Below are 14,856 nucleotides of genomic sequence, written 5' to 3' on the forward strand. Positions count from 1 at the left end.
AATTTTTTTCTTTTGCAAACCAGAAGTTAACGCTGGCCTGGTAGTACAAATCAAACAGTTAACAATCACTACCTTATTTACGTTGGATTTGAATTATTTGAGCATGTACAAAAAGTGAAATCTGAAACAATGCTTAGTTTGGTGGAGCTTCGAGACGAATATAGTCATACATAATCCCCTGGAAAGGACTTTGGTTTCTTGGTTGGCCTAAGTAAATGGTGTTGTCCCCTTGTACTAGCTGATTCCCCCCTATGTCTATATTGTACAGCCAATATAAGCCATGAATTCCATGCCTAGCAATTGAGTTGTCTCTTCCAATCAATCCGGTTGTAAATAGAGGTCGACTTGTGCTTGGATTATTCACCCAAACCTGCAAGTACAAGAACATTGTAAGGGACTTTCTGGTTTGAATTTTATGCACTAATCAAAGACTATAGTTATAGAAGTGCTTTTCTGATTAATTCAAGTAGTATAATTCAATAGGGATAAGTGTACCTGCACTTCAGCTAAAGTTGCAGATGCAATTGCAATGCGCAATTTATATGTCCCTCCTTGATTGACTGAATCAAGTTTAAATCTGATTTGCCATGTCGTTCCTTGATATGTGCCATCCTCTTTTATCCTACAAAGAATTGATGCATAAGATGTTTTCTGCTTAATTCTGCTATGTGGCTGTAGGGATGAGAAGGAGGAGGAGGCGTTTAGACACTCGTTTGAAATGTTGGTGAAAACGAGAAACTCAACATAGTATTTCGGTTCTCAACTTATCAGATTGCTGAATAGCTTACCTTGGAACCTGGGCAAAAAACCAATCCTTGCTATAGTCACTTTCTCCAGTTACATACACAAGGTCATCCATTGGATATAACTCGGAGTACCTATGCCACAATCCATATTGCCTAAACCTGTAAAGACAATAATGAAGACGATAGATGTGATGTAATGACATTTAATAAAGAGAACGAAATTGTATTAACTATGTGGAGTTAATTGATAATTCCGTATCCAACTCTAAAGGAAACGAAAAATAAGGCCAATACATAAAGGCATTAAATAACCTGTCAGGATGATTGACGAAAAGCTTGTTGATAAATTTTGGATTGGGTTCAGGAACAAAAAATTCTGCAGCAGTACGATCAGGAATTCCTATTTCCCATAGTGTCGGGCCATCTCTTGGAGGCTGATATACGATTTCGTCCACATCAATATTACAACCTGTTTCCATAGACAAGATTCAGAGCTTTTGTTTGATTAGTAAGAGTTGAATTGAAAAGTAAACATGGAGTTAGGACCTGGAGTTATGCAAATGGGAGTCTCATATAGATAGTCCCCAATGAATCCAGGGACCCATGCATAAAGATTGTAGTCACCAGGACGTATATTGTTTATGGAGAAGCATACATTGTCGTCTGATTTAGCCCAAAATTGGTAGTCCTGAAATAGAAAACACTTCCTTTTCAAATTTTGGAGTTAGCTAAATCATTTACACCGAAATAGAGCTTCCAACGTTATGACAGGATTTCCCAGCTTGTTCTTTGATCTTAATTCAAGTTCACAATTATCTTGAAATCATCCAGGAGCACTGTACTGGAAGTCCTGTTGCTTAGCAGTTTTATGCAAACATTCTGGAAACATGTTTAATTTGTTGACAAATAACTAGGTTAGCAAAAATAACCTTGCATTCTCTTTGCCAGGAACCAGCTTTTCCTGGTGGAGCAAGCCCAACATAAGCTCCATTTGCTGGTATATGTTCATCAATAATGTACCTATCAAAAATAGTTAAAAAGTTTTAGAAAATCGTATTAACTTTTAGTTTGAATACGATTTTCAAGAGGAAAGGCGTTATGTCCTTACTTGTCTTGAACCAAAAGTTTACCGCTAACACTGCCTCTTTGATCTGCTGATGGAAAATCTTCTGACGCTGGAAAACTGTAAGGCCAGCTTTGAACTTCATGTTGCATCTGCATCAGTAGCCGATATAAGTAATTAGACTTCATATGCACACAAAAAAATTTGGAGTAAATTTCAGATCATTTCACAGCTAAACCTGTATCTTGGCATCATTCCATAGAGCAACAGGATCCTCCCCTTGCATACCCGAATTAACATATATAAACACGGGGCCAAAAACTTTCTTCCAGGTCTCGCCGTGAGCAAACCTCGGAATTAAATCACGTCCAGCATAATGGGGACTTAGAAAAATCTGAGAGTAACAGAATTTCACCTTTAAACGACTAAATGTATAACCATGGAAAAGTATCCTATCGTTGTGAATTTATACATCTTGTTGAAAATGTTCATGAAAAAAGACTAAAACTAATGAGTTAGAAGAAAGCACATTACAGCTAAGGTAGTTGGACCAACATGGGATGTGAGGTCCTGCTTGACCGGTCCACCCGATCGGAATTCATCACTCGGAGTAATTTGCCAGAATCCCACAGGTGGATCCATAGATATCCAGCCGTGGACCTTGTTGTCTTTATTATCACATGAGTACTGGTATTTATCATCAACCTGTGTGCATGGGATAAATCAAAACACTGACCATTTTGCTATAGCAATTTATAAGTATTGTTCTATGTATGCTCTGATACCATGCCGAAGCATGTAAAACCATCTCATCTAAACCTAATGTTGCTAGATAGAGCACACTTTTTACTTAGTTAAATAATATTTCAACAAATGACTGAAGAAAAAAGGCACATCTTTGAACTCAGGCTCGATGAGATTGACAAGTAGTACTGCTTCTTTATAAGCAAGTGGTTGTCCTCTATGTGGTAACCTATCATCAGGTAAAGGCATACATCTCTGCCTGTTATCTGCCATGGCCATGTAATGAAACCTGGTCGGCGTTCAAGATTAGACAATAAATATCCCTCTTAAAAGTTGCAAATGAAGTTCTACATAAGATATGACAACCGGATAAAAAGTACATGGACAAAGAGAAAGTGAGTATTACTTGTCTTTTCGGAGCTTGAATGCAATCTAAGTCTCATGAAGGTTGAAACCAGGCCATCCTTCTAAATGTTCATAAATTGCATAAGAATAGAAGCCTGAGGAACCTTTGAGCATTATAAACCTGAACACCATCCATCTGATTAATCATCACACACACACACACACACACACACACATATATATATATAACAAACAGGAAGATATATTTAAAGAAGCAAAAGAAAAAACCGAACCTTTTGTCTATATTCAGGGGAATAAGTTTGCCCTGAAGCGACACATCCCATGTCCTTGAGAAGGACAGCTCTATTTGATCATCTGTTTCCAGTATGACCTTATAGGTTGTGCATTTGAGCCTACATTATTAAAGTGACACAATTTCATTGCTCAAACAATTTCGAGGTTGACAAAATAAGATTTTTCTTCGAGGTTCTTTTTCCCTATCTATATACCTTTCAAATTTTCCTTTAGTTCCTGTCGAGTTCCAGACAACGTCCCAATATCTAAAGAAAAACATTACACATTTTCACATTCACAAGGAGAAATTAGTTGATTCATTTTCATGATAAAAAAGGGAAGTTAGTATATGATCTCTTTTTTTCCCTTCACCAGTATGTAACTTATAGTGGCTATTTTATTTCATTGCAGTCCGGGTAGTAGAGCTAGAGTTCTAGTTACACGCACAAATCAACTCCACATTTCAGAATCTGGTAAACGGTTTTTCCTAAAATTCAGAACCCTTAAACTCAAAATTCTGGATCCGATAGTGATTATAGAAAACTTGAGCTAAAGAAATTGCAGATGGAGTTAGTTACCCTCTGTTTGTTTCATTATTTCGAACCTCAAGCAAATTGTCGATGCCATAGTATGTGATTCCAGTTACAATGCCATCTGGTACTGCTAAAGTCACTTGGAGAATGCCATTGTCGATCACCATCTGAAGAATATCAAGTACATATTAGTACTTAATACGCTTAACTATACTTAAAAGATTAGAATCCAAAATCCATAAGCTTCAAATCGTGGCTCCACTTTTGTTCACGGGCACATAGTCATATGAAAGAACATATATATTCTACAAAATGATAGCATGGGTTATGTATAGCTTACGTGGAGATCGTCCTGAATGTGAAGCTGTACTCCTGGAGCCATAATTGATCAATTGTTGTATGGATGTCTTGTTAACAACTGCAAAAATGAAATTTCCTAACCTTTACTCCCCTAAGATATGATATAAGTCCAAAAAGTATGACATAGAAAGAGGGAAAAAACAAGTGAGACTGTTTACCTCATCTTGCCGTTTGTTACAATTTGACATATTTTGTAGCGTGTAAAAAGTGTTCATGACTTCATGACTAATGTGTGGGACAATAGTGAAATTTCAGAAAACTAGTACTCCTTCCATCCCAACTAAGTGTTGCTTTAGTTAAAAAAATAAAATCCCAAAATAAGTGTATTTTTGGAAATCAAAACAAAATATAGTATTGCACATATATTAAAGAACTATTTCAACTCAATAGTGCTCAATGCTCAAGAAAACATCTAAGGGGCAACTTAGTAAACTATACTGTTGCACATATATTAAAGAACTATTTCAACTCAATAGTGCTCAATGCTCAAGAAAACATCTAAGGGGCAACTTAGTAAACTATACTGTGTATTTATTAATGGCAGTGAAACGAAGGGGAGAATTGGAGTAACTGGTAAAGTTGTTGCCATGTGTTCAAAAGGTCATGGATTCAAGTGTGGAAATAGCCCTTACGTTTATTAATGGCAGTGAAACGAGGGGAGCCTTGGAGTAACTATAAAATTGTTGTCATGCGTTCAGAAGGTCATGGATTCAAGCATGGAAATACCCCCTTGCGGAAATGTAAGGTGAAGCTACCTACAATAGAACCTTGTCGTTCGGTACGCATATCAGGGGCTTTAGTGCGCCGGCTGCCCCATTTTTTAATGACAGTGAAATTACATAAAGCGACCCTTATTTTGGGACGGTGGGAGTATTATAGTTAATTTATTTACTTTACAATGGACATGCTTAATTTTATTTTTTTTCTAGTACTCAATAAAGAAGAAAACTTGAATATTGAATCATGTCATCCTCAAATATTCCAAATTCATCGTAAGGAGATTCCTGAGATAGACTTGGGGCCTGTTTGGCCATGCAATTTAGACTTCAAATTTTAAGTTTTGATTTGAAATTTGTATTAATTCGTTTACGATATCTGAACAATTTTGTGAAGGAAACTTTTCTTATTTGCAGATGCAAGCTTTAGTACATAAGTAACTGGAACAATTCTATGTATGAACAAAACGTGGAATTTTATTGCTTCTCAAACCAGAAGTTAATACTAACCTGATAATACAAGTCAAACAGTTAACAATAATACTAAATTCTTTACTTTGGATTCGAATTATTTGAGCTCTGTACAAGAAGTGGAATTCTGAAACATTGGTTAGTTTGGTGGAGCTTCGAGACGAATATAGTCATACATTATCCCCTGGAAAGGACTTTGGTTCCTTGGTTGGCCTAAGTAAATGGTGTTGTCCCCTTGCACTAGCTGATTTCCCTGTATGTCTATAATGTACAGCCAATATAAGCCATGAATTCCATGCCTAGCAATTGAGTTGTCTCTTCCAATCAATCCAGTTGTAAATAGAGGTCGATTTGTGCTCGGATTGTTCACCCGAACCTGCAAATACAGAACACAGTAAGGGACTTTCTGGCTTGAACTCTGATTATGTTCTTGACCATTTAGAAAGTATATACTCTATTTGTTTCAATTTATGTGTCTTACTTCTCGTTTTAATCTGTTGCAAAAAGAATGCTACTTCCTATATGTAGTAATTATTTAATTCCAGCATTCCACATGGCATGTTTAAGATCACAAGTGTCGAAGACATTTTGGTACGTTCTACACATTTACTTAAAGATCACAACATTCAAAAGTCTTCCATAATTACTTTTGTTAAAACTCCGTGTTCAGTCAAACTAAGACATATAAAATGAAACAAAGGGAGTAATTGAGTACAAATTACGCAATTTCAATTGAAGAAAAGTTAGTTATTTGCCAAAAAGCGATTTATGTACACGAATCAAAGACTAATTCTGGTTGTAGAAGTGCGATTCTGATTAAATTTGAGTTATATACTCAAACCAAATAGGAGAAATGTGGTCATCAATAGGGATTGGTGTACCTGCACTTCAGCTAAAGTTGCAGATGCAATTGCGATGCGCAATTTATACGTTCCTCCTTGATTGACTGAATCAAGTTTAAACCGGATCTGCCATGTTGTTCCTTGATATGAGCCGTCCTCTTTTCTCCTGCAAAGAACCATATTAGCTGGTAATTATAAAAGAGAGAACAGTATGTGACACTGTACTTCGCCATAATTTATGCAGAAGATGTTTTCTACTCAATTCTGCTTTGTAGCTGTTGAGCGACCAATTTATATGACACTCTTTTGAAAAGTTGCAATATATTTGACGGTGAAGTACTAAAATATCCAGGTAAATGTTGGTGAAAACGAGGAACTTAGCATAGTATTTCAGTTTTCAACTCATCAGATTGCTGAATAGCTGACCTTGGAACCTGAGCGAAAAACCAGTCTTTGCTATAGTTACTTTCTCCAGCTACATACACAAGGTCATCCTTTGGATATAACTCAGAGTACCTATCCCACAATCCGTATTGCCTAAACCTGTAAAGACAATAATGAAGACGCTATTCTTAAATCTCAATGTGTATATTTACTGGACAGATGTGAGGAATTTTGTGAAAGAGAAAGGAGTTTATTGTACTCCAGACAAACCGAAAAATAAGGCCTATCCAAAAAGGTAAGTCACTAACTTGTCAGGATGATTGACGAAAAGCTTGTTAATAAATTTTGGATTGGGTTCAGGAACAAAAAATTCTGCAGCAGTACGATCGGGAATGCCTATTTCCCATAATGTGGGGCCGTCTCTTGGAGGCTGATATACAATTTCGTCCACGTCAATATTACAACCTGTTCTTATTTACCGCACAATCCATGAAATTCAGTGTGTTTGGTCAAGGAATAGGAGTAGTATTGAGAAGTAAACTTGGAGTCAAAACCTGGAGTTATGGAAATGGGAGTCTCATATAGATAGTCCCCAATGAATCCAGGTACCCATGCATAAAGATTGTAGTCACCAACACGTATATTGTTTATGGAGAAGTATCCATTATCGTCTGATTTAGCCCAAAATTGGTAGTTCTGAAACAGAAGATACCGCGACTTCAATTTTCAAGTTAGCTAAACAATTTACACCGATATGTAAGATCATTTAGAGCTGGGTATGCCAGCTTGTTTAAGTCCTCCTTTTATGCAAATATTTTGGAAGCATGTTTAATTTGTTGATGAATCGGAGTTATTAGGTTGGAGAAAATGCCTTGCATTCTCTTTGCCAGGAGCCAGCTTCTCCTGGTGGAGCAAGGCCGACATAAGCGCCATTTGCAGGTATATGATCATCACTAATGTACCTGTCAAAAGTAGTTTAAAAACTTTAGAAAACCATATTAACTTTTTGCTTGAATACAAAGCTAAATATAAATCCAACGAGGAATTCGTGATGTCCTTACTTGTCTTGAACCAAAAGTCTACCACTAACATTGCCCCTTTGATCTGCTGATGGAAAATCTTCTGAAGCTGGAAAACTGTAAGGCCAGCTTTGAACTTCATGCTGCATCTGCATCAGTAGCCGATATAAGTACTTTGACATCAAGCACACACAAAAATTGAAGTAAATTTCAGATCATTTCACTGCCAAACCTGTATCTTGGCATCATCCCATAGAGCAACAGGATCTTCCCCAGGCATAACAGAATTAACATATATAAACACGGGGCCAAAAACTTTCCTCCAGGCTTCTCCTTGAGCAAAATTTGGTGTCAGATCATCCCCAGCGTAATGAGAGCTTAGAAACATCTGAGAACATCACAATTTTCCCTTTAAATGACTAAATGAATAACCACGGAAACATATCCTATTTGTGAATTCATCCATCTTGTTAAAAATGTTCATGGTAAAAGACTAAAACTAATGAGTTAGAAGTAAGCTCTTACAGCTAAGGTAGTTGGACCAACATGGGATGTGAGGTTCTGTTTGACAGGTCCACCAGATCGAAATTCATCACTCGGAGTAATTTGCCAGAATCCCACTGGTGGATCCATAGATATCCAGCCGTGGACCTTGTTGTCCTTGTTATCACATGAATACTGGTATTTGTCATCGACCTGTGTGCAGGGGATGAATCAAAGCACTGTTTATTTTTCTATAGCAGTCTAATAGTTCTCGAGGATCTATATATGTCAACATGAATTAATGTTAAAAAGTTCTCAATTGGTACATGAATAAACTTTTAACCTGTCATCTGTATTAACTACTAAGGAATTTCATCAGATTGATTATTCTTTCTCATGAAAATATAAATCTCGTTGACGAATCTATGAAATTCTATACCAAGAAACCTTTTAGGAAACTGAATATCAAAAAGAACAGATATTCCCCATGTGTTCAGCTATTCAATCAAGTATCAATGGGTTGGTAATAAACATACAACATTACAAGTATGGTTTAGGAAACTTGAATCCAGATCTTTATGTGGGATATGAAGGGAGCCGTGAACCAGCCACTAAGCTTGCTTCAGGTAGGTTGCCGATATCCGATCCATTAGGGTGCGTCCCTACCCCGAACCCTGAGTGAACTCGGGACTGATTCATGCACCAGACATCCCTTTTATCCTTATGTGGAATATTTATTTTCTAGTGAAGTTGAAGAAACCAAACAATCAAAAAAACGAGAGTTACCTCTCCTCTTAACTCTGGCTCCACAGGATTGCTCAGAAAGACCGCTTCTGCAAAGGCAAGGCGTTGGCATCTTGCAGGCATTCGGTCATCTGGTAGAGGCATGAATCTTTGCCTATTGTCTGCCACAGCCATGTAGTGAAACCTATCCAGTGAAAGTACCAAAATTATCATGAACTTGTGATTACAGAGCTGATAAATATTTGACACATGGACCAAAGAGCAATTGATGTCTAAGTGAAAATTCTATTGAGTATGTCTGCCAAAATGAATTTATCCAACTAGTTTTTTCTTTATCTTATAATCGTGGTGTCCTGGACAACTTGTACCTCGACTACTTCCATGAGTTATCTACTACCTACCATCAACACAGATACCGGATAAATCTGTCCAGCGACCACCAAGGCTAGGACAGATGGGAAGAATCACCAAGTATTTTGCCTCCGATGGGTCATCGGATGCAACTACTTCTTCTTACCAACCACTACATAAGCATTAGGGTAGAAAAAGGAGGAAAAAATTCTTCATACTTATCTTTCCGGAGCTTGAATGCTATTCTAGTTTCACCGATGCTAAAAGCAGGCCACTCAGGTGAACCAACATGCTCATAAATGGCATAAGAGTAGAAACCAGAGCAGCCACGGAGCAAAATAAACCTGTTACACCATCATTAGTTTGATTATCAGTAATGCAACATTAGCAGTAGGCACATTATCGTTTTCCCCATATGAAGTATTTAGGAAAGAGAACCTTTTGTCAATATTTAGCGGAACAAGTTTGCCTTGGAGAGAGGGATCCCATGGTCGTGAAAATGATATCTCTACTTGATCATCTGTCTCCTTTATAACCTTGAAATCAGTACCCTTGATCCTAAAGTGATTGGTCGTGATTGTGTTTAAAATTAGCCAAATTTTCATTGCTCAATTGTAAATAAGTAATAGTAATATAGAAAACCATACACTTCGAATACTCCACTTTTTCCACCATCGGGAGAATTCCAGACGACGTCCCAATACCTGACATTACATTCATAGCTTAAGGTCACCAGTTCTGTATCATAAAGAACAACATGCATACATATATACGGGTAAAAAAAACAATCAACCTTTACAATCTTCTAAAAATGTAATGTACATGTGGTAGGTTGTTTGTCTTAATTTCTAAAGCTTTTGTTACCAGTTCTTCTTTGCACTTATTTAAATAAAAATTACACTTTCATGAGCTCAACCTAAGGAATATGCAAGAAACATGTAAATTGAAGCCAATTACCCTCTATTTGATTCATCGTTAAGGCCTTCAAGTAGATTATCAATGTCATTATAGCGTATTCCAGTGACGATTCCATCTGGATTTGATAAAGTGACTTGGACTAGGCCATTATCCATCATCACCTGCAAAAAGGCTAGTGTTGTTACGATTTTATTTGTGTAGAGGAAACTTCATTGCAAAGGTAAGCGCCATCTACTTCCTTTCATCTGTGTTCATGATGTACAAACATACTCACATCCTTATTCGTTTTCACATAGCATAATAAAATGGGGTGAAGTGCAGTACATAAATAACGGATAGTTTTCATATTCCTTTGTTTATGTCTTTTTCCAAATATAGTTTAGCAAAGAGACAGTTCTAATGCTTGGTAGCAAGAAAAAAACGATATGATCCTGAATTAAAGCATACAATTAAAGGGAACAAATATATAGACGTTCATACTGTTCTTTATTCCTTACATGGCGATCCTGAATGTACAATCTCACTCCAATTGGGGACATTGTTCCAGGACATCCACTATGACAACAAGCTCCTGTAACATACAAAACAAGGAAAAACTATGTCAAGTTAGCTCACTATCCTAGTAGCAGAGGCGGATCTAAGGCAGGTGCCACGGGTCCAATTGAACTCATTTATTTTCAGCTCATGTTATGCATACATATGCCAAAAAAAGTTATAATTCATGTGAAACAGTAAAATCAGGAAGGAGAGCCTTGGAGCGACAGTAAAGGTGCCTCCATGCGACCTATATAGGCCACGAGTTCGAGGCGTGAAATTAGCCATCGATGTTTACATCAGAGTAGGCTACCTACATCAAACGAGTCACACCCCTCGGGTGCAACATTCCTCGGGCCATATTTTTTTTTAAAGTCATACTTATTCTGAGACTCCACTAATTCTATACCGTGAACTCGTCCTGTGCTAACTAGCTAGGATATGTCACAAGCTAGAAAATGATGTAAAGAAGAAACTTGTTCTTGTATTACTAACCAATTTGCATATATGTTGGTTGTAGTAGAGATACGCATACTACATCAATAGTTATAGCACACATATATATAACAATATTGTCAATATTCGTAATTAGATTTAACTTTAAGTACAGGTAAAGAAATTCTTTTATTTTACTGACTTTAGCTTTAATAATCCACTTTTGCTATTGCGCCACTATCGTTTGGTGAAATTAGAAATAGCTTGGAAGTTAAGACGACGAATTGAATAAATCAAGTAATTATGGATATATGTAAAATGTACATTCATAGTAAAGAAATTTGTAAGCATTCAAATTTAATCTTTTTGTTTTTCTAATAATACCATTTTAATTTGAAATTGACGAGTAAAGATCACAATTATATAGAAGGTAGCAAAGTCGCGAACAAAGCAAAGTATAATGTCACAATTATTGGTATTACTTTTGACCAACATTCCTGTGCATCTCCGTTTGTTCCAAAAGAGCTGTCTCGTTTTTTTTTTAAGAATCAGTTTGATTAATTTTGAGAGTAAACTAGATTAGACAAATTTACGATTTTAAAATTAAAATTTAGATGTTCAAAAATTATACAATGTAAGTTACAATTTTTCTCAAATCAAGATTAAAAAATACATCTTAAAATATTAGTTAAAATTCATATCATTTGTCTCTAAAAAAGAAGATTCAAAAAAGGGCAACACGATGCTCAAAAAAGGGCAACACGATGCACTAAAGATTTCCATATGCACAGAGTAAGGGTGTGCATCGGTCGGTTCGGTTCGATTTTACGTGTTATTGGTTCGGTTTATCGATTTTCGATTTTTAAATATGTAAAACCAATAACAACCGATACGATATTTTCTTATCGGTTTCGGTTTATCGATTTTTGGTCCTTAACGGTTCGGTTTTCGGTTTAACCAATAAGAAAATACTTATAAAATAGAAATAGTAACAACTAACATAAAAAAATGAAATCTTAATACCACCAAAACCTACGCAATGTATTTTAGTTTAGAAGAATCTTCAAACTTGAACTGAATGTTAGTTAGAAAAAAAATTGAATCTCAATTGTTGGAAGCTATAAATGCTTCAAGCTTTTTATTACGATAATAGTCGAACTTTATATTGTGCCTTTATTGCCCTAAATAGGTTAATACTTTGTGAATCACTGAATTATGAATTAGCAGTGCATATAATCTATATACATACACATATCTATACACACACACACATATATAGTTAAAGAGAGAGAGATTTAAATATATAACATAAATAGGGATAAAACAATAATTTAGTGTATCCTTATTGGGTTATCGGTTTAACCGATAACCCAATAAGCTAAAACCGATACCGAACCGTTTACCCAATAAATTTTTTTATAAAACCAATAAAAAACGATTAACCCGATAACCCAATACCAATAACCCAATAACATTTTTATCGGTTCGGTTTATCGATCGGTTCGATTTTTGTACAGTCCTAGCACAGAGTTCGGGAAATATCGAACCATAATAATTTATGAATAAATTTATACAAAACCACAACCTAAGAGATCTTATCACCCAAAATCCCTTACCTTTTAAACGATTACTTAAAATCTCAAATTTTACATTTTACTCTTGATACATATGAATAAAAACTCCACCCTACTTTTACTCTACAATTAATGCATGCAATCTATTTTTCTTTGAAGATTTATTTTTCAGATATTTCTTCTCCTAAAATCTCTCCCAAATTATCATCAAATGATACAACTTCCATCTCCTGTACTGCAACTTCTTCACCATTTTCATTGTATTTTTTATATATTTTTATCAACTTTTCTTTTATCAACTTTGAATTCTTTTTCAACTTTTAAGTTAGAATTCATTAAGGAAAAGAGGAGAAATTAAACAATGTGATAGTGACATATACTTTGTGATAGTGATTCATATTTTTAATTTATTTATAAATGTTTGATATATTTAACATATGTTTAACAAATATAAATTATTCATTTTGGTGTGAGATTGAATTTTCAATGGCTACTGAGTAATTTTACGAAATGTATTATTGTGATACATCTGGAACCAGATGTATCATTTCCACGATTTGTGCTTAATTTTACTCCCCGTAATAATTGAAAATTGGTTACTTCATTATTTAACTAACCACTAAATTACAAATGTATCACAATGCATATGTATCAAGGCTAAAAATATATATCATAAATTTAAAAATTCGAAATATGATGTAATTTAACAGATTATTGAAATAAAGTGTTATAACTCTTAAACATTCTGAGATTTATGTAAGTTACCCGTAATTTATTGTATGAAGTATTACCTAACTCTAAAAAAGAAAATTGTGACGAATGGAGGGTCCAAATATTGCAATGGACCTTATTTGGGCTAGATTGCCATTGCTCATTTTCTTTGGCCGAGGTGCACAAATACGCGATTTTAGCACCACCATCCAAGTACTTCTGAAAAACAATTTTTTTTGTCCTACATTTCCGGTGTTTGGTACATGTGTAAGACTCAACTAAATTTGAATTCATGTACTGAAGTCTATTTTTGAGATGACACTCCCAATATATTTTTCTTCATTTTCAAAAATTTGAACCTGAAACTTTTAATTATGGACAAAGGAATTCAAAACATTCCAAGATACAATTCATAGTACTAATAAAAAGTACTAACTTCTATTGCCACCCAAACATCTCTACAACCTAAATTAAAATATTCTTTAATGAAATAAATACTTTCTATTCCCAACTAAACAAATACACCGTATCTCTAGTGAGTGGTTCCATAGCCAGACAAATGTAATAAGCACCTCCTAATGTTTTGGGAAAACGTGTCACGAATATAAGAAGTCGTACCTATTTGTCCATCACACGCGCATAATAAGCATTTCATCATGCGTTTGACACTACGCCCATAACCCATCCTTTGTACTGTATGTACCCAAAGTAGTTTTCTCTTGAATTTCTGCAACAACAACATGAAACAACACATTACTAAAATCTCACAAATGAGGTCTGATTGTATTAAGTGTACATAGAACTTACCACTATCTCAGAGAGGTAGATTGGTTGTTTTCGGAAGACCTCGGCGCAAGTGTCTCGGGGAAAATAGTGAAGAAAATATAACAACTAACAAAGAAACAGTGTAAAATCTACCAGAGAAAACATTAATCAGTCATGTGGTATTCAATGTGCTGAATTGCCGCCGGCAAATGAATCAAGTTTATTGTCTATGTTTCTCTATCGGCAAAAATAAAATTTTCCCCTTTAATTTTCTTTTCTTTTTTGTTAGATCCTCTAAACAAAATTATGAAGATAGTATATCTGTTTGTTTTATAGGAAATTTGTGTTTTGTTGAACATATGAATAAACGAATATAATCATATCTGTGTTGGGAATTTTTTGGGAGAAAATGATGTTGAATTTGAACGAAAGTATTGGAGTTGGTTACTGATGTCAACTGTGTGAAACAGGAATACCTTTTTCATTTGGGATTTTATAGTTTCTCTTTCCTTCTTTCCTTTGTGGTTGGATAGTATTATTACTCCCTCCCGGTATGTACATACCAAGTTAATTTTTTTTAATCATAATTAAATAATTAAATTAAGTAAAATAATATTAATTAATTATGGTTAAGTAATATAAATTTTAAATTCAAACACATGACTCGATTTATATACCGAATGCGTATAAGTTTTAACCCTCCTGCTATAGTTATCTCAAATAATTTATGGTTTCAAAAGTTTAAGATAAATTAATATCTTTAATACTTAATAGCACTAACTATTTTGAAAATTGAAGTACCTCAATTATGGGATGCTATGATG

General features: G+C 35.1%; 1 protein-coding gene and 1 pseudogene across 1 annotated transcript; both read right to left on the reverse strand.

Annotated features, from left to right (window-relative positions):
• Positions 1 to 4,228, reverse strand: LOC107855736 (annotated as a pseudogene).
• A 1,030-nt stretch (positions 4,229 to 5,258) lies between these two features.
• LOC107855738 (rhamnogalacturonate lyase B) lies at positions 5,259 to 14,508 on the reverse strand. The gene is made up of 17 exons (XM_016700746.2): positions 14,075 to 14,508; positions 13,886 to 13,994; positions 10,511 to 10,584; positions 10,053 to 10,174; positions 9,743 to 9,799; positions 9,534 to 9,653; positions 9,314 to 9,439; positions 8,787 to 8,928; positions 8,043 to 8,213; positions 7,750 to 7,905; positions 7,560 to 7,666; positions 7,370 to 7,460; positions 7,053 to 7,194; positions 6,807 to 6,963; positions 6,541 to 6,657; positions 6,154 to 6,280; positions 5,259 to 5,648 (listed from the first exon to the last, which is right to left on the reverse strand). Exons 2-17 carry the CDS (start codon positions 13,950 to 13,952, stop codon positions 5,412 to 5,414), a joined length of 2,013 nt encoding a protein of 670 aa, XP_016556232.1. The 5' UTR covers positions 13,953 to 13,994; positions 14,075 to 14,508; the 3' UTR covers positions 5,259 to 5,411.
• Positions 14,509 to 14,856: the final 348 nt, after the last annotated feature.

The sequence above is a fragment of the Capsicum annuum genome, chromosome 4 (assembly GCF_002878395.1).
Source record: "Capsicum annuum cultivar UCD-10X-F1 chromosome 4, UCD10Xv1.1, whole genome shotgun sequence".
Taxonomy (NCBI): domain Eukaryota; kingdom Viridiplantae; phylum Streptophyta; class Magnoliopsida; order Solanales; family Solanaceae; genus Capsicum; species Capsicum annuum.